The 24,713-nt window shown below is 36.1% G+C and overlaps 1 protein-coding gene across 3 annotated transcripts in view; it reads left to right on the top strand.

Annotated features, from left to right (window-relative positions):
• LOC145672635 (neprilysin-2-like) overlaps window positions 1-24,713 on the top strand; it is a 158,082-nt gene that overhangs the window by 26,430 nt on the left and 106,939 nt on the right. For all 3 annotated transcript variants that reach the window (XM_081741808.1, XM_081741803.1, XM_081741797.1), the window contains exons 5-7: window positions 15,332-15,437; window positions 18,519-18,714; window positions 20,758-20,901. In XM_081741808.1, the coding sequence (XP_081597934.1) occupies window positions 15,332-15,437; window positions 18,519-18,714; window positions 20,758-20,901 (446 nt within the window). The remainder of the gene's footprint in view (window positions 1-15,331; window positions 15,438-18,518; window positions 18,715-20,757; window positions 20,902-24,713) is intronic.

Below are 24,713 nucleotides of genomic sequence, written 5' to 3'. Positions count from 1 at the left end.
TATTATTACATATATTGGTTAATTCCTTGGAATTCATAATGTAAATATGTTAAGAATTTAAAAAAATCTTTTTGAAATTCATGGTTTATTTTCAAGGTTTCATATTATTATCTGCATCAGCCACTATTTAAATGAGTTTTCTTGTTGTAGAGAAGCGAAACGAAGTCTGCTTTATCAGTTTAAAGCAAAATTTTCAAAAAAGCCCAAAATTTCCCAAGCAAAAAAATGAAGCAGAAAAAACCGAGTTTTTTTTAAAAAAAACGTTTTTTTTCGAGCCCTTGCATCTCTAATAATAATACTTTCACACATAAACATAAAATTTGAGGTTTTTAACACATACAGTCTACGTAAGAAAATATATAATTTATTAAATTCGTACTTCGCGGCACTAGTAGTGTTATTTCAGATTTTTACTTTAGGTAATGTTTTATCTAGATATGTTAGGAGGGGAAAATTTTCTTCCCAAAATTGTTGAATTCCCTCCCAATACTTACCTTCAACTGAAGCAGAACTAGAAAAGGTGATGAATATGGTCTCCTCCTAGAGCTTCAGACCAAGGGCGCCGATCCTGGGGGGCCGGCCCTCCCCCAAAGCCCATGTGGGTCTCCTTTGTATTTATGAATATACAATATTTGGCATAATTTGAGTGCAATATATATATATATATATATATATATATATATATATATATATATATATATATATATATATATATATCTTCTGCATTTGAATGGGTCTCCCAAAATTTACAGAGAAATCGGTGCCCTTGCTTCAGACCCCCTTTTCCGAAGAGACTGTGTAAAGCACCGACTTTGGGGACTCCACCGATGGTGTCTCGTGTTCTTCCATCTCGCCTAACTGCTCATCAATCACAAGTTTCTTCAAGATAAGAATTTCCACCATTTAATGCAAGATGAGATTTCCCATTTTTCGAAATCCCATCTCCCCTGAAATTATGTGTAGACAATTTCTGTACTCAAGGAGGAATTTCTGTACTAGATTATTAACCACTAGCACTACAAAATTGTGAAATCATAAAGCGAAATCATGATCATTCATCGTCCTTCACTACCAATGTTAGAATATTGCATACAGACCATAGGTAAATACAGCAAGCAAATCGCGTAACCCTTTAGGGAGCTGGCCTTCGTGCAAGCATATATTAAAATAAAACAAATGTATCATACTGACAATTTGCATAATTCAACATTTTGATATAGCCAGAAGAAACACTTCAAATCACAATTTAAGATTAACTATAGTTGTAGGGATTAGTTACAGTTGGACGTATTAATAAAGGATGCTTAGACTTGCGAATAATATCACCTGGCACTACTTGGTGAATACTAAAACATAATTAATTGCGGTTGGTATCAGTCAGGGATGGACGGATACAAGGGGGTAAGTTTCCCCAAATTTCGAAATTTCCTTATTAAATAATATAATAAGAAAACAATTTTTCTCTATAACTATCACCAAAATTGTACTATTTTGATACAATATGGCGTATATTTTCTCTCGAGCTTCTCAGTAATCCCCACTGTTCCATTTTAAAGTTTGTACAGAATGAGAAAGTGATTTAACTCCTCGCTCTGCAATTTAAATATTGAATTATAAAAATATATATTATTTGACTCAGAAGCAATATTGCACATATTTCCTTTGAAGCTTCTCAATGAGAAAAATCCCTTCTGCATTAAGATAAAATCAGTGGAGAATAAAAGGATAAATTTATCCTTCCTTCAATTAAAAAAGTTCCACAATAACTTTCGTAAATAATATAATCAAATTTGATTATTTTTTTTTAAAAAAAAATGCCATATGTATTTTCTGAGGCTTCCCAATCATGGTAAGTGCTTGGGTTTAAGGTCAGTCGAGAGTGGGAGAGTAAATTTAACTCTTTTGATATTTAATAAATACGTTCATTGATAGCTTTCATAAAAATATATTGAATGTTGATAGAATATGGTCCCACATTTACTACTATTTGGATTTAAAATGAGTCAAAAATTAGGGAGTGAATTCATTCTTCCCCGCCCACGAAATTTTCATAAAAATTCTCATATTTTTATGAAACATAGTGAAACTTGTAAAAGGTAAGGCGATAAAAATCTCCAATAATAATAATAATAATAATAATAATAATAATAATAATAATAATAATAATAATAATAATAATAATAATAATAACTATCTCTCGCTTCTACAATACATCACGTTACTAGTGGTAAAACTATCATCAAAATCTTATAAAGTACATTCAAAATGGCTACAGAGCTGGTAGCCTAGTCTTAAAAGATAGAAAGAAAACGCCATCACTGATGTGTTCAATGGTTTGTCCATCGTCTCCGTCATAACTTGTAGAATATGTTAGATTTGTTTCTTCCAAACGAGAATAAGAGAGATAATAGCCAATAACATCTAATTCGAGATTTCAACCAAGTTACATGCTCCATGGCTCACACATACTGAAAAAGTTATTTTTAATGTATGTATGTTTGTTCCTCAGTTATATTTTTTTCCTTCATCTATTAGTATGTAAATATGACTAGATGCCAAATTTGAAGGCTTTCATCAGCGCCGAACCAGGGACCCCAAGCCTCAGAGGTGAACACTACCACTGAGCCACTGCGGCCCCTCTTCGTTACTATTTTAGATTAAAAGCGTCAAATTCCTATCTTAGTTCCGGCCGAAGTAATCTTTCACTCTATTGCGCTGGCAACGTTGCTGCAACCTAGTTGGTCGACGTGAGAGTAGCGCTGAAGATCATACGCCAGTTCAGGTGACGTGTACTACAATAAGCAAGTGCAGGGCAATTGTACGTCGTGTATAACAGTCACACAGAACAGGGAGATTGTAAAATGCAGGGCAATCCTGTATATACAGGACGTCTGGCAACCCTATTATGCGCATAATTCAAATGATTCCGCATTGTAATATATTATATAGACATAAAAATAAAATCGACCTTTATGTTGTGTATCACCTTTTCATGATATAACAACTGAATCATTTAAAACGAATTTTTGAACATAATATCTGGGCCGAGACGCGTCTTTATCATTCTAATTTGATAATCAACTACAGGGTGGCCCAAAGGTCAACTCATTGCTTTTTATATCATTTCATATTTTTATCCATCAGGTAGACTTAGTTTCTTTATTATTTGTTCTTAATGTCTTTTTACTGAAATCTAATGTCTTTTTACCTATATGGGTACAGCCGAAGCAAGTAAACTTATAAGCTAGAATTTTATACTTGATCAATGCAAGGGCGAATATCTACTTTTGAACTACCCGTATTTACAAGTTGATATAATTGATCACCAAAGGGCCAGGGTTGGAGAGCATCATCATTATTGATATTCGGCCATTAGTGGCAGGTCACTTGTTGCAACTGAGAAACTTCTGTGCTCTGCAGTCTTCAGCTGTCCTCTTCGTATTTACGTACATTTTTTCTGTTTTAATAATGTTCATCAAATTTAGCCTCCTTCGGCCCTTCTTCTCTTTTCTGCCACCATAGCTCTTAACCCGTCCCTCATGATACAGTTTCTTCTCAGACACTGTTCCAACCAATTTCTCTTCCCCTTTACAGTTGCATCTAAAATTGTTATCTTCTCCCCCACAATTTGTAACACTCTCTCATTCGTTTTCCGCTCGACTCAGAACCGCATTTCGAAAGCTCTCAATCTTTTTTACGCAATGTCCCTGTATCTGTCCCACACAGTACAATCATCACTATTAATATTACCCAGATATCGTAAGCTAGTCACCTGATATACTTTCTCCTCTCCTTCTTTTATATTTGACACCGACTGCTCCGTTTAAATCACAATGTCTTCTGTCTTTCTATCATTTATTTCCATCCCAAAATTCTACACAGGTCATTCTCAAGTTCTCTAACATTTTATTGATTTTCTTTTTAGATTCAGCAACAAGCGCCATATCGCCATATCACCTAAAAAGCATATACATGTTTTAATTGTATTGCCTACCAAAATACCATCTTCATTGTGTAAAGCACGGCCAACAAGAGATGGTCTCTGACGTTTCTTACCACATGCGGTGGGACATTGCAGCCCCTACTTTGATACCAGTGTTACCAACCACGATCACTCTGTCTTATACCATTAATTAAATTGCCACTACAGTTGCACCGAAAAAAACCTTGACACGCGAGTAGTGGCAATGTCACTACGAGCTGTCAGAGACGTTCTCTTACTGGACGCACTATAGTAGAGTGTATCGAAAAAAACTTTTTTTCGAAATCCGGTTACGGCTAGTGCGGAGTTTTGGCCAAATGGCATCAATAAAACGTATAAAAAAATCTCAACTCGATCAGACAACTCCTTCTGCTGCCGAGTAGAGCCCAAATATTAGAAAAATCAACAAAAGATTCACTTCTCAACTGATTTTCCAAAAAATATTTTTTTAATATTTCCTATATTTTTCGGTCTTTTAAATTATTGAAATAGCATTGGAAAGGAGAAATAAATACATAAAACAAATTTATTACGGTTATTTCTGTACATCACAAGCATAAAAACCTAGTTAATTATTTGTAAAGATGCACTGATTTTCTGGCGTATCGTACAATTAAATTTTAATATAAAATTATTGAAGTCTCTTGAATAACGAAGAAAACACTTTAGTGCTAAATTCTAAGAGCAGTAATAGTATAAATAATTTGCTCCCAATGCGGTATACATCTGCTCATCACACTAGATCACCTGCCGCCCACCTCTCCCGGAACGCCTCTTCTCTTGTACTTGCCCAGCTGAAAGGATCTGTCTTATCAGTCGCCAGTAGTCAACCAGCTGTGTCGAACGTGATTGTCGCTGCTTGAGTTATTTATTAGTGCTATAGGAAATTTTAACTAAATAATTTGTTTTCGTGTGAAGTGCAGTATGTAGAAGTGAGAACAGTGTTTCAGTTGTGTTAAGTACTTTTTATTAAGAAGAGAGTAACAGATACGCTGACGTTATGGCATCGAGAAGTTTGTTACGGATGACGTTAGGAATAGCATTATTGGGACACCCAAGCAATTGGGTAGAACACAGCTACCAACCGCTGAAATGTATTGAGACAATACCTATGGGAGCGAGAAGAAAAAATGAGAATTTCAGGATCCCGGAAAGAGCCTTCAACAAAGGATTTATTTCCTATCGTCGCCAGAAAGATTGTAGAAAATTGAGATTACGCCTCAATCTTGTGGTTCTTTGATCTAGAAGAAAAGGCGTCTCTAGCACTGGCACATTTCTTCCTTTTTCGCAGTTGCAGGCAAGAGGATCGGAACACTTACAAAAGGCTATATCAAATGAAGTATTTTTGGCAGACTGCTGAAAATCAGCAATTCGTTTCGCAGAAGTTTTGCAAGTCACGGACAATATTATGGTACTTCAATATCATTGCAACAATCCCTCTGACACTGAAAATAGTTTCGCCGCTGATTGAGGCGTAACCTCAATTTTCTACAATCTTTCTGGCGACGATAGAAGATAAATCCTTTGTTGAAGGCTCTTTCCGGTATCCCGAAATTCTCATTTTTCTTCTCGCTCCCATAGGTATTGTCTCAATACATTTCAGCGGTTGGTAGCTGTGTTCTACCCAATTCCTTGGGTGTCCCAATAATGCTATTCCTAACGTCAGACCGTAACAAACTTCTCGATGCCATAACGTCAGCGTATCTGTTACTCTCTTCTTAATAAAAAGTACTTAACACAACTGAAACACTGTTCTCACTTCTACATACTGCACTTCACACGAAAACAAATTATTTAGTTAAAATTTCCTACAGCACTAATAAATAACTCAAGCAGCGACAATCACGTTCGACACAGCTGGTTGACTACTGGCGACTGATAAGACAGATCCTTTCAGTTGGGCAAGTACAAGAGAAGAGGCGTTCGGGGAGAGGTGGGCGGCAGGTGATCTAGTGTGATAAGCAGATGCATACGGCATTGGGAGTAAATTATTTATACTATTACTGCTCTTAGAATTTAGCACTAAAGTGTTTTCTTCGTTATTCAAGAGACTTCAATAATTTTATATTAAAATTTAATTGTACGATACGCCAGAAAATCAGTGCATTTTTACAAATAATTAACTAGGTTTTTATGCTTGTGGTGTACAGAAATAACCGTAATAAATTTGTTTTATGTATTTATTTCTCCTTTCCAATGCTATTTCAATAATTTAAAAGACCGAAAAATATAGGAAATATTTAAAAAATATTTTTTGGAAAATCAGTTGAGAAGTGAATCTTTTGTTGATTTTTCTAATATTTGGGCTCTACTCGGCAGCAGAAGGAGTTGTCTGATCGAGTTGAGATTTTTTTATACGTTTTATTGATGCCATTTGGCCAAAACTCCGCACTAGCCGTAACCGGATTTCGAAAAAAAGTTTTTTTCGATACACCCTATTGTGTAGGCTGTTTTACACTCTCTCTTCTAGATAAATATTAAATAATATTGGGGAAAGAGAATGTTCCTGTCGAACTCCCCTTCCAATTGCACTTTCTTCTATAATTTCTTCTTCTATTCCAACACTTACTTGTTGGCTCATATATAAGTATCTTATGAGTCTTCGATCTTTCCATTCCAACCAAACCTTCTTTAGAACTCTCAGCAAGAATCCCCATCTTTTTTAGACCAATAAATGCAACACACACTTCTTTCTCTTTTCCTATAAACCTTTCACTGATTTCCCCCTGATTGCTCTCTTGTGTTCTTACCTCTTCTAATCCCGAACTATTCCTCTTCAACATCTTCATTTATTCTTTCATACAATCTTCTGTTTAGTAATCGAAGCATAATTTTTGCTGTGTGCGATATGAAACTAATAGTTCTAGTTCTCACATTACTCTGGGTTCGAATTCATAGCCACGGTATCATGATTGTCTTCAGGAAAATTTTGACCACTTTTCTGTTTCAAATATTGCTTTGCAGAGTTGTAACATTCTTTCTTGCCCTTTTCCCATATTGTTAGCGAATTTGATTGGTACAGGCCAAGAGGAATAGCATGAGTTATGACCTTGAGGCCCGCAGTCAACACGGTGTAAAGATATTGGTGTTACCAGTAGTGTTGGTAACTGGCACAAGCGTAACCTAGATTTTGGCAATGTCTCACATTACTGGGGAGAAAAGATTAACACGCTTTGAATCCATCCCCAGGATTACTTTTCTCGCATTCATTTAAAATGATCTGATCACTTAATTTCCTATGTCCTAGTATTTAACATTTATTTGTTTTAACTAAATGTTCGAATATACTAGGTGGATTTATGATTACCTTTTACTTTTTTAATGCATGATGAGCTTATATTAATTCAAATTAAGTAAAAATTCCATCGCATGACACGATCTACATTTTGAGCTGCTGTGGCTCAGTGCTAGAGAGCTCACCGCTGGTGCATGGCGTCTGTGCTTCAATTCCAGGTCGCGCCAAGTGGTGATGGACATACACCGTATGCATGGGTGTTCTTGAGGTTCTCCCGTTTCGTCCATTTTCTTCATTCAATTATTTTAATCATTATCATCATCCCCTCTTCCTTAGCTTCGGTGTGTTATCCTGGGACGGTTCAGAATATATTTAGTCCCTGTATTCAACAAATCAGCCAACTTCTTTTCTCCTCGTCCAATAAAGTTTGTCATTTTCTTTAGTAAAAGAAAATGGTTCTTTTGTAACCTCCCTTCACGAATACTTATTTATGGAACTTAGATAGAGGGCTTCAAGGGTACAATAGTGGCCGAACTAAACAGCGTTTGTTCCATGGAGTGTGGTACCATTTTGCATAGTTCTATGCTGTTTTAATTTGTGTTGTGTGCTGACTTGCTTCCCTTTTATCACATGAAAGGTAGGAAGAATCACAGCCAAAACTGAGAATTTTTAAAAATGATTTAATGAAGAGAGAGGCTGATAGTTAAAAATAAAACAATAGAAAGAGTACCGGTACATAAACGCTACAGTTACTGGTGTTTCAGGAAGTACATTAAAACGTGTTTTGAATGAGTGCGAAAAAATCACATTAATAAGAACGAGAATAAGAAACGAGGACAAAGGAAAACAAAGATCGTACTGGATGATTTTGACAAGTGTGTTGTTCGTCGAACTTGTTCACAATCAATGACTTTCCGTAAAAGCATCGTTGCAAGTACTTCGAGAAAAGATTAATTTTATTGGAAATACTTGATATTTACTGAAAATAATCCGATCCTTGAATTTCAAGAAGAAAGCAAAGGAGAAACAGAAGATAGAAATGATGAAATAGAAGATATAGACGGCATTGAGCCTTCATAAATATTTCAACCTGCATGTATCATTTACGTTAAGTGTTTGGGTTAGAAACACTACCAAATAAACCACTTCTCTCTCTCCGTTGCCACCTTCCTAACCACTAACGTTCTTCCTACCCTTCCAAGGCCGTAGCTCATGCTGTAACTCTTGGCCTGTATATTATCTATCCTGATAGCCTTTCCATTTCCAATCTCGGATATAACTTTTCAAACCGATTCAAAGAATATTAAATCCTTTATCACTCTCGCATACTTCATTTTCTATTTCAGCATCTAGGCCACACGGTCTATTTCTACTCCAATATGAGTCATCAACATAGTCTTTCCATCTTCCTAAGACTATCACTGATTACCTTATCGTTCTTATTTTTTACTACCATCGCGATACCCTTTGTTTCCTTTTCGGTTCCATAGATTTCACGTTCTTGTATATACATTTTGTCATATTTCCCAACTCTTTCTAATTCTTCTGTCCTCATATTTTCTTTTGTAAAACTATTTTCTTGGTCTACCTGTTTCCCTTCTTAACTAGTTGTGTAACTTGCTTACATCTTTCTGCTCTATTCTCTATCAAGTTGTTTCCACGTCCTTCTGTCCCTAATTTTTTTTGCAACATCTGTTCTGTGACCCATAGTTTCTTATCCGTTTTGTGTTTGCGGTAACCTACTACATCTTCTGCAGCCTGCTGTATGCAAAGTTTAATATGCTTTCCCCATCTGCTACTACTGCTCATTTGAGTACTTTTCTTCGTAGCTTTCTACGAAAAGATTTCTTATTTTCTCGTTTCTCAACTTTTCAGTACTCAACTTTTTGTCTACTTTCCTTCTGGCTACAACTTTCAGTTGAATGTTCACTTCAGCCAGCACAAGGTCGTGATAAGAGAAAATATCGGCCTCGATGAGGACCTTCGCGTTCTTCAAGCTATTCCGATATCTGACCAAACGAAAGATGGAACACAATCAAGCTAAGAAGAGATGAAAACAAAAAGGGAATTTGCAACTGCGACAAAAAGTAGACATCTGAGGTAGCTTTAGCGGGTGATGGCGTCAACTCGAAATTGGAAGCTATGAGAGCAGGAATTATAACAGCAGCCGACGAGCAATTAGGAAGAGAATCGAGAACCCAATATAAACCCTGGATAACAGTAGAAATATTGAAAACGATGTTGAAAAGAAGACATTTCGAGATAATAAAGAAAGAAGAGAAATGCAGAAGGTGCAGGAATCACATCAACAGAGAAGTTAAGAAGGCCAGAGAAAACTGGATAAACAACTTGTGCAAGGAAATTGAGAAAAATATAGTCAAAGGCAATACAGAAACGGCATATAGAAAGGTTAGAAAATAGTTGGATGAGAAAAAGAAACACACAGACACTATCATAGACAAGGACGGGACAACGCTAATAGAACAGAAGCAGATAACAAGAAGATGGAAGGAATACATTGAAGAACTCTACAAAGGAGACAGAGTGAACGAGGAAGAGATAGAGAAGGAAGAAGTGTCGATGAAAATGAATTAGAATCACCAATTTTACAGTGCAAATTTGACAATGTGGAGGAAATGCAACATGGTAAAGCCTCAGGGGTAGACCAATATCAACAGAAATGATTAAGAATCTCGGAATAGCAACAAAGAAGAAACTATTTAATCTTATTAATGAAATGTACATCTCGGGAAAAATAATAAGAGACTTCGAGAAAAGCATATTAGTCCCTATCCCGAAAAGAAAAGGCGCACGGAAATGCGAAGAACACAGAACGATAAGTTTAGTTTCGCAAGCATCAACAATACTGTACAAAATTATCGCACAATGAATGGAAGGGAAAATCGAAGAACGGATATCGGAGAACCAGTTTGGATTCAGGAGAAAAAAGGGGAACAACGGAAGCAATATTAAGTCTACGGTTGATCATGGAACAACACATTCCAATAAACAAACCAATTGTGACAGCATTTGTAGATATAGAAAAAACTTTAGACAACGTAGATTGGAATATAATATTCAGAGCTCTGAAGAATCTAAAGGTGCATTACAGAGACATACAGTAAATAAGTAAAGGGGTAAGGCAAGGATGTGGACTTTCACCTCTCCTGTTCAACGTCTATGAAAGAATTATTTGATAAAAACGAGACAGACGTAGAAGTAAGTGACCAGATTTCCAGCATAATAAGGTTAGCTGATGACTTAGTACTGATAGCGGAGAGTGAAAAGGACTTGCAGGAAGCGCTTTCAAACTTGAACGACCAACTGAAAAAAAACATGCAAAATTAAGATAAATGAGAAGAAAACCAAATTGATAAAGTGCACAAGGGCAGGACGGGAAGGAGCAAACATATGGCTAGAGGGAGAGAAAATTGAAGACGTTAAGAAGTTCCCCTATTTAGGAAGTCTAATATCCTCGGACGGAAGAAGTGAAAAAGACGTAAGTTCCAGGATAGCGCAGGCTAAACAAGCATTCAATACGAAAAGAGGACTGCTAACATCAAGAAATGTGTCGTTGGTCATTCGAAAACGATTTATTAAGACCCTGGTATGGAGTGTGGCGCTTTACAAATCAGAGACATGGGCATTGCGAAAATCTGAAATATCCAAGCTGGAAGCATTTGAAATGTGGTGTTGGCACAGAATGCTGCGCATATCATGGACCGGAAGGAAAAGGAATGAGGACGTACTAAAGGAAGCTAATGAAGGATGACAGATCATGAAGATAATAGGAAAAAGAAGAAACAACATGCTTGGTCATCTTATTCGGCAATCCGATTATATCACCGTGTTGATAGAGGGAAAGGCAGAAGGAAAACCAGGAAGAGGAAGACCAATGATAGAATATCTAGATGCAGTTACGAAGAAGAGACCTTATCAAAGCATAAAACAGCTCTCCCATGGAAGAGAAAAGTTCTAAAATTTCCATGTTGCCCATTGTGAAAAGGAAGAAGAAGTCCTGAATCATAACATAGTGTTTTGATATATTCGGCCGTCTATTGAGGATTTCCATGTATATCTTCTCTTGTGCTGATTGAACCAAGTGTTCCCAATTACTAACGAATTCTGTTTACAGAAATTGACTAGTCCCTCTTCCCCTTTCACTTCTTTTACTTAAATCATATTTGCCTACAACACTATCTTCCTGTTCTTCTCCCTCCACTGCATCAAAATCTACCATTACAATTATGCATTTACTCCTCCTTGTCTATAATTGTTCTTTTTTCTCATAATGTTCCGCTCCTTCTTCAGTTGTATGCAAAGTAGTTGGTGCATGTCTGTATCACCAAATGGAGCCATTTTTTATTGCTACAACCAGTCAGTATGTGTATATATCAACTTTAATTTACATAGAACCACAGACAAGAATAGATACAGACATGCGTCTTCCTATATGCGCTGCGGAAATCCGTTTTTACTGTGTACGGCGAAAGAAATAATTATCATTAGGTTTCATCGCTAAGTATTTGGTCTAGGAATTAATTCGTGCGGTTGGTACGCACACATTGAAGCTGTAGTACAAACACAAAATACATAAATACCTTAAGAAAAATATTGTCCATCGCTAGCCACCACTTTCGCCCATCTGTCAGGCAATGTACGGATTCCGTGGCGAAAGAAGTCCTCATCCTTGGAAGCGATCCAGTCAGAGACCCATGTTTCGATATCTTCTAAAGAAGTAAACCGCTGTCCAATCAAATCGTTGTTCATGCAATCGAACAAGTAGTAGTCCGAAGGAGCAACGTCTGGTGAATACGGCGGGTGGGGTAAAACTTCCCATCCGACATTTTCTAAATAGGTTTTGACCGGTTTTGCGACATTTGGGCGAGCGTTATCATGTTGAACAATAAGTTTATCATGTCTGTTCTCCCATTCTGGTCGTGTTCTGGCCAGAGCTTGCTTCAAACGCATTAATTGTCGTCGATAACGTTCTCCATTCATAGTTTCACCCGGTTGCAACAGCTCATAGTACACCACACCTTTCATATCCCACCATATGCACAGCATAACCTTTGCACAGTGAATATCTCGTTTTGGTTGTGATGGACCTGGTTCACCTGGTTTCACCCAGGCCTTTTTTCGTTTAGGGTTCTCGTAATGGATCCACTTCTCATCACCCGTAATAATTCGATGCAGAAACCCCTTTCTGCTCTGTCGTTGAAGCAGCAATTCGCAAATGGTTTTTCGTCTTTCAACGTCTCTGTCTTTCAATTCATGTGGAACCCAATGTGACATCTTTTGAATCATTTCCATGGCTTTCAAGCGTTTGGAGACTGTTGTTTGATCAACGCCTAATGCTGCTGCAAGTTGTTCCTGCGTTTGACACGAATCCTGCTCGAGCAATGCTGTCAATTCTTCGTCTTGAAATTTTTTTGGCTGTCCAGCTCGCTCTTGGTCTGCCAAGCCGAAATCACCACTTCTAAACCGTGCAAACCACTTCTGACACGTTCGCTCAGCTAGAGCATGGTCACCATACACTTCCACCAAAATACGATGACTTTCAGTCGCACTTTTCTGCATGTTAAAGTAATGCAGCAGGACACCCCGCAAAAACACTTTATCAGGCACAAATTGCGCCATGTTCACTTAACTACAAACTGGTGTTGTTGACGCTTTAATCCACTGCCCTATACTACGAACGATACGCGATGACAGGGGTTTGCAACACATGTGTGGATACACGGAACTGTGGGACGCTCCGTTCGTTGCGCCATCTCTTGTCCACCCGCACGAATTAATTCCTAGACCAAATATATATCGCTACCATCGGTTTTCGCTCGTGACGCCGTTCTCATAGTAATCATAGTCAGCATGTTTTCATCTGCTTCGCTTGTCTGTGAGCAGTGTGCCGTGAAAAATTGTGTGTATATGTATTCTCCTTGACCATTTCTACAGAGGATGTGGGAAACTAACGATTTTCATTTTTAGCAAATATGGTATCATTCAGAAAATCTAAACTTTGAAGGAACAGAAAGTCAACTTATACAAGTGTGAAATTTTATACTCAATGAAAAAGAGTAAACATATATGATAAACAATATTGAAAATACAAAACGTAAAATACATTTGAGTTATCAGGAATCATCAGCGTCGGCCTTTGCATAGGGCGAACTCTGGAGCTTCGCACTTCGGAGTACTCGTCTTGATTTTTTAAAAAAAAATTTGTGGACAAATCGTCATTCAATTAAATTAAAATTACAAAGTCTACAAAATCTTAATTAAGCCGATTACAGTTCTATGAGTAGCTCATCTGCAGAACACCACAACATGCATCATGAATAAAAGTCTTCCCCTTATTCCCTCAATCTAGTGTATATTCAGTATCTAGTGAGTTCCATTGCACTTCAATTTATCCAGTAGTATTCTTGTAGACAGATGGACAGGGTTGTAAGATTCAATCGTACTTTCTGATCAGCTTTGCACAAGTGGTATATAGCGTCATTGAATTCAAACAATAAGTTTATTTCCCAATACTAGGGGAAACGATTCTCAATCGCATCAATGTTTACTGAATATTATTTTAGCATAAACTATTAAAATCCATTCAGTGGCTTGCAACAACAGTAAGATTAGTTCCTTTAAACGAGCTGCTTTAAATGTAAACCAGCGCCATATTAACCAGGTATTCCTCTGAAAACAATCCACGAGTTATGTATCTCAGTCAGTTTCGTGACGAATATAAAAGTGTAGTACAGGTAAAGGTGATCTAGCGCCAAATTAACCAGGTATTCCTCTGTAAATAATCGATAAGTTATGTGTCTCAATTTTACAACGAATGCAAACTATGCAGCCTAAAAATGACGTAATACTGTATTAACTAAGTGGGATGTATTTTGTGCATGTTTCAGTTTATTGGTAACTATCTTATATACGAGGCTTATTTTTTAATCATGGATCGTTTTCCGCTCCCGTAGGTAATATTCCATGTTTGACATTTTACGCATGTGCGTTAGTTACCGACATGTCTTACACATCAACAGATGCCATTTGCACGATATGAAACAACTAATTTGGTTTTTGGTAGATAATGGAAGTGGTATAGGTGATTGAATGTCCTTCCGAGTGTGGGATAGATCAGTGATCAGATTTTGGAGGGCAAAAATGTTAAAGCGGCAGACATTTATCGCCACTTACGTGAGGTGTATGGTGAGGGTGTCAGTTGTAAACACAAGGTACGTAAGTGGGTACATTTGCTCAAGGCATGTCACATGGAAGTTCATGCAGATGACCTCCAACAAGAAACTGATGCTGTCTTCTCACTCTCGTGCATTGACTCGTTTAGCTGTGAGTGGATGGACTACCCTCCGTACAGTCCGGAAATCATCCCTGGCGATTATCAATTATGTACTCCTAGACTTGAGAATATTCATCGCTGGGAAGTGATTCAACAACGCCGGTGAAGATAAATAGACCGTGAAAGATTGACTATCTGAACTGGTGGTGGGTTTCTCTTTGATGAAAGTCTACAAAAGCTTATCTATCGCTACAGAAGTGTCCTAACAACTACGGAAACTACCTTGAGAACCAGCGGGATGCATTTGTACTTATGAACTGGCACAGAGGTAATTAAATTTTCCTTTGCGTGTTTTCGTTTTATTTCAAAATGTCCTTAATTTAAAATAGGCCTCGTATCATAAGCATTCGCAAGCTCTAGGAGGGGAGATAGAGTTTTTTTTGAGCTGAGCCATGTAAAATAAATTGTTAAAATAATCAACTAAAAATCGCATAGAATTTTTGATGGGTGGTAAATTCCTACAGGACATTTGACATCCTGTCCTTGTGTGCATGTGTATGATTGCTTTAAGTTAATTTATAATGTTGCTTTTTGAACATCGATGTTTAAAATACAACCGTTACGTTATTTCAAAGATAATTATTAGATTTCCACAAAGTAGGGATCAAAATTATGTTTGTCAAGAGTATTTGTTATAGGAAAAGTTATATGAATTTGTTAAATTCAAAGGTTATATGCTACTCTATTCTTTTTGCTTATCTGTTATTTCCACAAATATGTATCGACATGACTTCTTTATATTTTTAAAAATATCTTCCAGTATTGGAGATAGTGAACAACGTAGGTCAATTTTACAGCCTCTCTGCTTGGAAAGACGAGTACTTCAATATGGCACAGTTACATGCAACAATGCTTAAGTACAACAGGTAATAATAATAATAATACTTCAGTTATAATATTAGGAAAGCACTCAGACAAGTACCTATTACAATCTGTCTAATTAGAGATACATTTGTTCCAGATGTCCATGTAAGACTTATTCGATCCCTTGTATAATGCTTAATAGTAATCAAAACTAAGAATTTATTAAATACTACTATCATTAATAAAACACTTTATAAGTTATGTTTATCAGATTATATTTCTTTTTTTTTCTTAAGTTTAACGTTCCACGATTGATTATATTTCTGTTGTATATTACGATCTAAAAAAAAATAGACCTACTGAAATTGTTAACATGTATCATTCCTTGTATTTTGGCAACATTTAATAAAAGATATTGAAGATAATAGGTACTGGGATGTTTTCCCGGTATTTTCCAGTTTGTACTAGTATTTCATGATTTACCACACGCTTATTTTTCATCAAATTAAGGTTTGAAAATACTTTCCATTATTCATTGTTAAACTGGAACGACTGGAAGCTTTCGAAATGTGGGTATGAAGAAGAATGGAGAAAATCAGCTGGGTCAAGCGGTAAAAGGAATGAGACAGTTTTAGAAATGGTGGGGTAAAAGAACAATTTTAAATATTATTATTAAGAAGAAGAGAAACTAGTTGAGACATTGGCTTAAAAGGAACTGTATCATGAGAGACATGGTAGACAGTATGGTAGCAGGAAAGAGAAGGAGGGGGCGAAGGAGGCTATAAATAATGGACGATATCAAAACAAAAATCGAGCTCCTTCGTGACTAAGCGGTTAGCGTACGCGCCTTTGGAGTGGGAGACCCGGGTTCGATTCCCTGCGGGAGCTCATGTGGTTCGGATTCCACGTTAATCAGTAGGTCCACGTCTCATATAGCCTCGCTGCTGAACGGGACGTTAAACTCAAAATCAACTCAACTCAAAACAAAAATCGTATATAAAGACGAAGAAGTTAACGGTAGACCATGGGGCATGGAAGCTTCTCAGTTGCAGATAGTGATCTGCTAATGATGGCAGAATATCTATAATGATGAGAATGATTTATTGTTAAAAGCGATAAAATCGTCGTTTTTTTCTTCTACTGAACATTAGTATCTAATGAATCTTTTTTGTATGTGCTCTAGTTTTGGAGAACGATCTTCATATGCACTTTCAACAACAGAAGGATTATTTTCAATTTTCAGCTTATTAAAACCTCACAAAATAATGATTATATTGATAGTCTGAACATAAATTAGAAAGTATTGTATATACAACAGCAGTTGTAACGAATGATGCTATATGTCCCGGATTGGATAGAAGGATAATTGATCCTTTATGTGTTACTTGCAGATATTTTTACGTGATTTTTACTTCAACTTTTGTAAGAAAGTTGTAAGTTTTGAATAAGTTTTACATAATACTATAATTCAAACACGAAAAGAAAAGCAATTTATAATGCTCAATTACTTAACGAGATAGAATTATAATACACAATTAGCTACAAAACAATCAATAAGCCATGACCAATCAGTCTATCAAGATAACTTGTATATTTATACTGAGCATTGTGTTTAATTCTTAGTAGAATATTCCCTAAAATCGTGAAATGTGTCAAGTATTTTGCTATTATTGCTTAAGTATTTTTTTTGTCGCAAGCTACATGTACTAGCATTGTGTACATCATAGTCTAATGTTATTCCTTCCTCATTGAAAAAAAATAGTATAGTGTTTGAGATTGCCCAAACGAACCTATTAAAGACTCTTCTTCAATAGTTTCAGAATCCAGTAAAACATTTTGAACATTCTCTGCGTTTGCGAATCTCTTCCTCACAAAGAATTATGTTCTCTTGTCTCCAGCCAGCATCTTATTTTTTTTTAATGTAAAAAAAAAAGAAAAAAGAATACTCCTGATAGTCATACAGTTAGATAGTCAGATAATGCAGACAAATTCGTATCGTTGTCATTCGTCGGATTTTATTAGAGTATATTGACAGCCAGTTCTTATTTAGGCGGAGTGTAACATTAACTGTCACTCTTATTATAGAGTTACTTCTAAGTCTCTACCTTACCGCTAAAAAATAGCTTTTAATTTGAGAATATATATATATACTAAGTCATTCACGATAAAGCTCACAAATTAACTTCCTTCTTTAATTTCCTTTTAACTCTATAAAACCAAATTAATATAAATGTCTGATAACATTAATAATGACTTATACAATCTATTTCTTAGTGAATAGATATAGTTTATATTATTTATTATGGCAGAGGCCCTCGGAAAATGTGTGTGTATCTATAATACAGGGTATTTCAAAACAACACCGACATTTCGGAGGTGATTCCTGACATCAAGATAAGACAAAAAGTATAAACCAAGGTGGGTGCACAAATGCCTCCTTTCGGAGTTATAGTTGTGTTGAAAATATGAAAAAAAAAAACTTTAAAGGTTCATAGCTCCAAAAGTGTGGAACCTACCGTAGTCGGGTCAAGACTTCACTTAGAAACTAGTATATGCCCTATCCAAATATCCATGTTTCAGTATCCTGCGGCACTTCCGTAACAATTTTTATAGAGGTAGTTGGTGAGTACTTCAAAATTATATGCCCGTAGCCAAACTTCCTCTATAAAAATTGTTGCGTGAGTACCTTAGGATTCTGAAACATGTCTTTTTGAATAGCGTATATATATTAGTTCCTAAGTGGAGTCTTGACCCGACTACGGTAGGTCCCATAGTTTTGCAGCTATGGACGTTTAAAGTTCATTTTTTCATATTTTTGGCAGACTATAACTCCAAAAGGAAGCATTTGTGCACCCAGGTTGCTCTATACTTTTTGTCTTATTTTGGTATCACGAATCATCTTCCAAACGTTGTCAGCGTTGTTTTGAAACACCTTGTATATAACATTTTATATATACCGTATATACAGAGAGTGTAAGCAATATAATATCTAACATTCCTACACTCATTTTATCTTCTCAAATTTGTTAAGAAACAAGTAGATAAATGTGTCTTTTTACTTAGTATATAATCACTTTCATTACCCTTATAAAATACAGAATATTTAATTTTTAACAAAATCCACTTCTCCATTCTTTCCCCAGTGCTCCATTCTTTGATATTCTTTTGGATGTAGATGGTAGAAACAGCTCTCGGTTTGCTCTGAAATTAACAATTCCACGACGTAAATCATTCTTTCGACAGGATCCAAGATTAATAGCTTGCACAGATTTTTGGCGCTATGTTAAAGGATCTCCAGTTTATCTTAGTAACGCATACAACCAATACCGAAGATGTAAGGTAGGTGATTAGTTACAATTTTGATTTCTTTTTAGTATATATATTTAATATGTGTATATATGTAATATAACCCTATATTATAGTATTAAAATAATGCAATTTAAAGATCATATAATAGCATTTGTTGTTCTTATTTATTTGTTTATTTATTGACAAAGTTCTATATGCACCCAAAAAGTTGCCTTAAAGTCTGTACACACCCAAAAACCATTAACTAAATTACATGTTATATTAAGTTTCTCTCAGCATTACTAATTCTTAGCGAACATTTACCACGTGATCATTAGTGGCAATCAACGCCATTTGAATAATAATGAAAATAATCTTACCTCGTTTCATTGATATTAAACAGCGGTTAACACATTATTTTGCATTTTTATACATTTTAAATGTAGTTGTTGTTATAGAACATTTAGTCACGACTGATGGGAATAGAACAGAAAAAGTAGTACAGAAGCTAATAAAAAATATTGCAACTATCTGTCGTACGTAATGTGTGTAGAATATTTTATACGTAGGTAGCCCCCTACTTGGGACAATCGTCTCCTTGAAGTTTGCGGAATAGGCAGTCTATTTAGGTGCGATCAATTAAATTTTTTTCTGACATTTCCCTTTGACTGTGACCTTACAAGGACGATCTCTTTGATGCAAGATTATATATATATATCTTAGGTTGGTTTTTATTTTTTGACCTCCTGATCCCCGTAAAAGGTTCCATATCAGACCAAAATAATCCATGAGAAAAATTGGCTCAATTGCATATTCGTTCTGAGAATTTTAAATCTGGAACAATTTCTGATTGGTTAACATGCATCGGATCTTTCCTTATATTTAATACTTACTTTGAAAATATATACTGACAGTACACAAGCAAACATTCAATTATGAATAGTTCAGCGTAAGTTTGAAACATTTCTGTAGACCTACACGTCTGGAATGCAATGTGTGATACTGATAGTACTTAATAAAAAAATTTCAGGATCATTTAAATTTAATGTCCAATAATAAGTTAAGTATATTTTGACACTTAACGTAAACTCCAAATGTATAAATCACAAAATCTGCGATATCAGGGGGGAAATTTCACTTTTAACGCTTGACATATTTTAATATATTATTTACCTAATTGCTTGTTTTTCTATGTTTTCGTAGTTTTAATCATTTGATTATTTTAAAACATATACAAGTGTTTCTTTTACTCTTATGGTTCCAATTCAGAAGTTAACACGTCACTGTTTTCGCTTTGTACTTAGATTCTTAGGCCATGTTGTTTAGGAAATAATATTACGATCACCATGGCAACGAGACGGATGTGATGTCACACTATTTTGGTCCATTAAGTAACCTAGCTGGTCTTGTGCTAATGTTTCGGTGAACATCGTTGAAGAATTTATCGCACTACTAAATCTTGAAATATTATATACTACTCTCTATCTGCTTAGCCAGATGAGGTTGTAGAATAGCCTTATAAAGGAAATCCTGGTCTTTCCCACCAATACTTAAGTATCATCTAAAGAACATTGCCGATTCCCATTTTGTATATTAAATACGTTACGATTGGACTAAAAAGTCTGCGATTAATAGATGTCATTAAAACAGATAACACCTACGTCTAAACGAAAAAGGTTGTTTGAGGACTACCGGTATGTGCGCAAATAACCTTCCGTACTTGATTGTCGAAATTAGCTTTCTTTTGCAGTACCGAGGCAATATGAGACATGAATTCATTCTTTGGGAAAAATTCGAACTACTGCGTTCAAATTTTAAGGTTTTTCTATCGGCAATTAACTCAGGATTCTGTGTGGCAAAGGCGCACGGTAGCTACTAGACCAACAGGAACAGCTGACTACTAGACCAACAACAACAGAGTATCTATTGTTGATATTCTTACTTTAAAATATGGATTGCTATACTAAACTGTCTGGTATGAATTACGTCTACATATACAAGTATTTAATTAGTGATTTTGTTAAGGCTAAAATGATTTTTTCTTTCACATTAATTTGCATCGTAAATTTTATAAATTATATCTTTCAATTATAGGCAGATCCACGAGAATATCTCTCTCAGCTCCAAAGGACATTAGAAGAATTTAATTTACTACATAATCAGAGTAAATACATTGATGAACAAACTATTGACTCTACTCGTTATTTTATTGATTCACAAATCCTAAATGTTTTAAAGGTATTGAACTTTTTATTTCTATATTTATCATATTAATAACTATATGAACGATACAATAATAATAATAATTATTATTATGGTCATCATCAGAAGTAAATAATATATTTAGTATGAAATCTTTACATAATATTGTAATTTTTGGTAGAGTTACGGTACAAGGGATTTCCCCTCACCAGTTTTTTCTTTTAAATCTACAGTTTATACAATTTGTACACTAGATGATAAGTAAGTAACAAGTTGGACCTCCTGCCCATAGCAGTTCGGAGTCTTAGGATTTGTTGCAACTGGGTCTAAAGGAAAATCTTGCAAGATGCAGCTCAGAGTAGGGGAATATCTCCTACCTGATGCAGCGCGGAGATGGGTGAGGATACCTCTTTCCCGATGCAGCTCAGAGATAGAGTAATATCTCCTGCCTGATGCAGCTCAGAGGTAAGGGTAGAGGAGTCTCTCCCGCCCAGTGCAGCTTGGAGAAATTGGTGAGGATGTGACCAGTTGATAACTGATGTTATCTGCCTCGAGGTGTCCGCTTTTATAGTCAGTTTTGGAGGCGGAGCCTGTGGAGGGATTAAAAGGGTCTTTTTCGTATTATATCGTGTCTTATTTGTGTTCCTTCGGAGATAGCATCCATTGGCTGCTTACTGGTGCATTCTCTATTGTCGATGAGTTGTCGGTTAGCATGGTCTATTGTTCTAAGATATTAGTCTGAACGAGCCCATAATCTATCTGTTCTGGGTTACATTCCAAGGATATGGATATCATATATATAGGGTGATTCAGGAGGAATGTCACATACGTAATTTGTGAGGTGACTCTATATGTAAAAATAAACCGAAAAAGTCCTATGAACATGTGTCCGATTTTTGATCGTTACTGAAGATTACACATCCATAAATGATTATGAAGACAAGTGTGAATATTACTTACCGAAATGCTGTGTAGGCGCTGTGGTAGGCAGAATAATGGTGGTATTGATGACTAATCCATCCTACAAGAGGTGTGGGTGTTCACCAACAGATGGCAACACTGTGACGTCGTACAGAGGCAACAGCTGCAAGCCTACCTGGTGTGCAATCGTGAGTTGGATCAGTGAGTAGTCGTGAGGCCGTGTGCATGTCGTGCTTGAGTGTTGCTTAATTGAGCAAGTTTATTGTGTCCGTGAATACCAACATACCGAATGACGTTCACCCATGCAGAATACGCAGACATGTTTGTGTACGGTTACTGTAACGGCAATCCCCGTGCGGCTGTGGCAGAATAGCCTTCTGTGCTTGAAGAACGAACCCCATGTGCCAGGGTATTTCCCAGGGTTTTCCAAACATTAAGGAAATCCGGAACACTACCCAATGTACAACTAACATCAGAATGCGAGGCCGTCCAGTCAGTTGAAGACATTATTGCAATGGTACAATTAGTCCGACCATCAGTACAAGGCGCATGAGCTGTCCTTTCGATATTCCACAAACGCGAGTGTGGTATACGTTACATTCTGCGGCTTGTACCCATTCCATGTGCAGCCCGTGCAACATCTGCATCCAGGTGACACAGTAAACAGACAACAATTTTGTGAATGGTTGGCTATGCAGAGACATTGTGCAATACACTATATTTACAGATGAGACTATATTTACGCGCAATTGTATCATGAACACTAGCAATTCTAATACATGGGCGATGGAGAACGCACATGATATTAGAGAAACAAGATTCCAAGTTAGGTTCTCAGTGAACGTCTGGTGTGGTATGATTGATGACCTGATGATAGGACTTGAGTTCCTGCCAACAGCCGCAACATATGCACATTTCCTGATAGAAGACCTAAACGTACTTTTGGAAGAGTGATATTAGAGCAATGACAGAAATGCACTTGCAACGTGATGGGGCACTGATTCACTGTAGAAGACAAGTGTCCCAGTATATAATAACACTTTTCCTCAACGGTGGATTGGCCGTGGCGGACCCATTAACTGGCCTCCCAGATCACCCGACGTAGCCTCATCAGACTTCTGTTTATGGGAATGGTTAGAGGGGAATATGTACGCTACGAAGGTGGGCACACCTGAATAACTTGTTCGCATCACCGACGCTGTTGCCGGCACCGCCGAGTTGATGTTCGATGTGCAACACAACACATCGTCCAACGCGTTGACAAGTGCATTGAGATGGGTGGGGGATTTTTGAACACCTCTTGTAGAATGGATCAGTAATCTGTCCCATCATCATTCTGTCCACCACAGCATTTCGTGAAGTAATACTCACGCTTGTCATCATAATCATTCATGAAGTGTGTAGTCTTCAACCCGCTCCAGTTCCGTAACGATGGAAAATCGGACACACATTCATAGGATATTTTTTGGGTTTATTTTCACATGTGGAATCACCTCACAAACTATGTGACATTCCTCCTGAATCACCCTATATATTTTTTCATTATACTATACTAATTAACTTCCTATTATAGCTTTTACTGTATCATTAAGTAAAATAAGTAAAATAAAAATTTGTCCATAACTGTACGTATCAGTTTTTTTAGTAGCAAACTGTTAAATAAGTTTCAATTTTCACACCAATTTGCACACGGAAAGATGAGGAAAGATTATTGCTCTTGATTAAATTAATTCCGAAGAAAATGATCCTAGCTTTACTCAAAAAAAAAAAAAAAAAAAAAAGACCTAAGTATGAGCTAACTTGACAAATACAAAACTAGCAGTAGTTTTTTTTTAAATAATTATTATAAATTGAATATTTGAAACTAATGCTACACCATGTACTGTTACAGTATCATGATATTTTGAATATATAGTGTTAGTTTGGAATATTCGATTTGGAATAATTATTTAGAAAATTACTGAGAAATAATTGTATTTACAACAATGTTTTTTATTCAGCTCATAAAAGTTCGTAAGTTAGGGTGATCTTCGGAACTACTTTCATGAAGATCAAGATGAATAACTTTTTTTAAAATGTATTTTGCAACTATGACCAACCAGTGAAGGTACTGTTTTCGTGCTTCTCTCAAAGTTTGAAATATGCTTCGTGTGATATGCGTATTTTTTGGCTATTATGCAGACATTCTGAATACATAATAAAGTAGCAGATCGCAATTTGAAAACAAGCAAGTTTCTACCAAGTTGGCAACACTGCATTATTTATGAGATTGGAAATTACACTTGTTACTATCCTGTGTAGTATATACTATGCTATCAAAGTTTATCCAAGGTACCGGTACTTTATGAAGATGTGAAAACATTTGATTTATCTACAAATCTTCCCATTCTCTGGATTTGCGATCATCAATTCATTATTGCCTCATAATTGTGTCATACATAGTTGTTAGCAGTTGCAACTTTGTGATATTATAAAGAAATGTAGCTAATTCGCCTTTCAGCTTGTTTAATCCTATTTTACAATTTGAGAAGTATTCCATGTAAGTATAAGAAACAGAAGAATATCCGTTACAGAGATCTACTGAACATAAACAGCGGGCAAGGAATGACATTGTAAACAGGCAGAAAATACAGTATTGGATCTAATATTTTGTTTTAAATTTCTAATGACACAATTAAGTCCTGACCATTTTGTTATATTTGTGGCGAATACTGTTGCAAATTATAGGAACAAACTGACACTTTTGACCTGTAAGTCATACGACCTGTATTTTACTGCAGTTTGGGCAATCAAGATACAGTTGACCATCTCATATTTGTTGGGAGGCAGACACTTACACCTTCAATATTGTCTTAAGGGCACTAAATGTGCTGTTAATTTTGAAAGAAGCCCCGCTACCACTCCACACACAGTTATTTTGATTTACT

The sequence above is a fragment of the Thermobia domestica genome, chromosome 2 (assembly GCF_964235325.1).
Source record: "Thermobia domestica chromosome 2, izTheDome1.hap1.1, whole genome shotgun sequence".
Lineage (NCBI taxonomy): Eukaryota > Metazoa > Arthropoda > Insecta > Zygentoma > Lepismatidae > Thermobia > Thermobia domestica.
The sequence above is the reverse complement of the archived record's forward strand: the minus strand, read 5'-3'. Positions and strand labels throughout refer to the sequence as shown.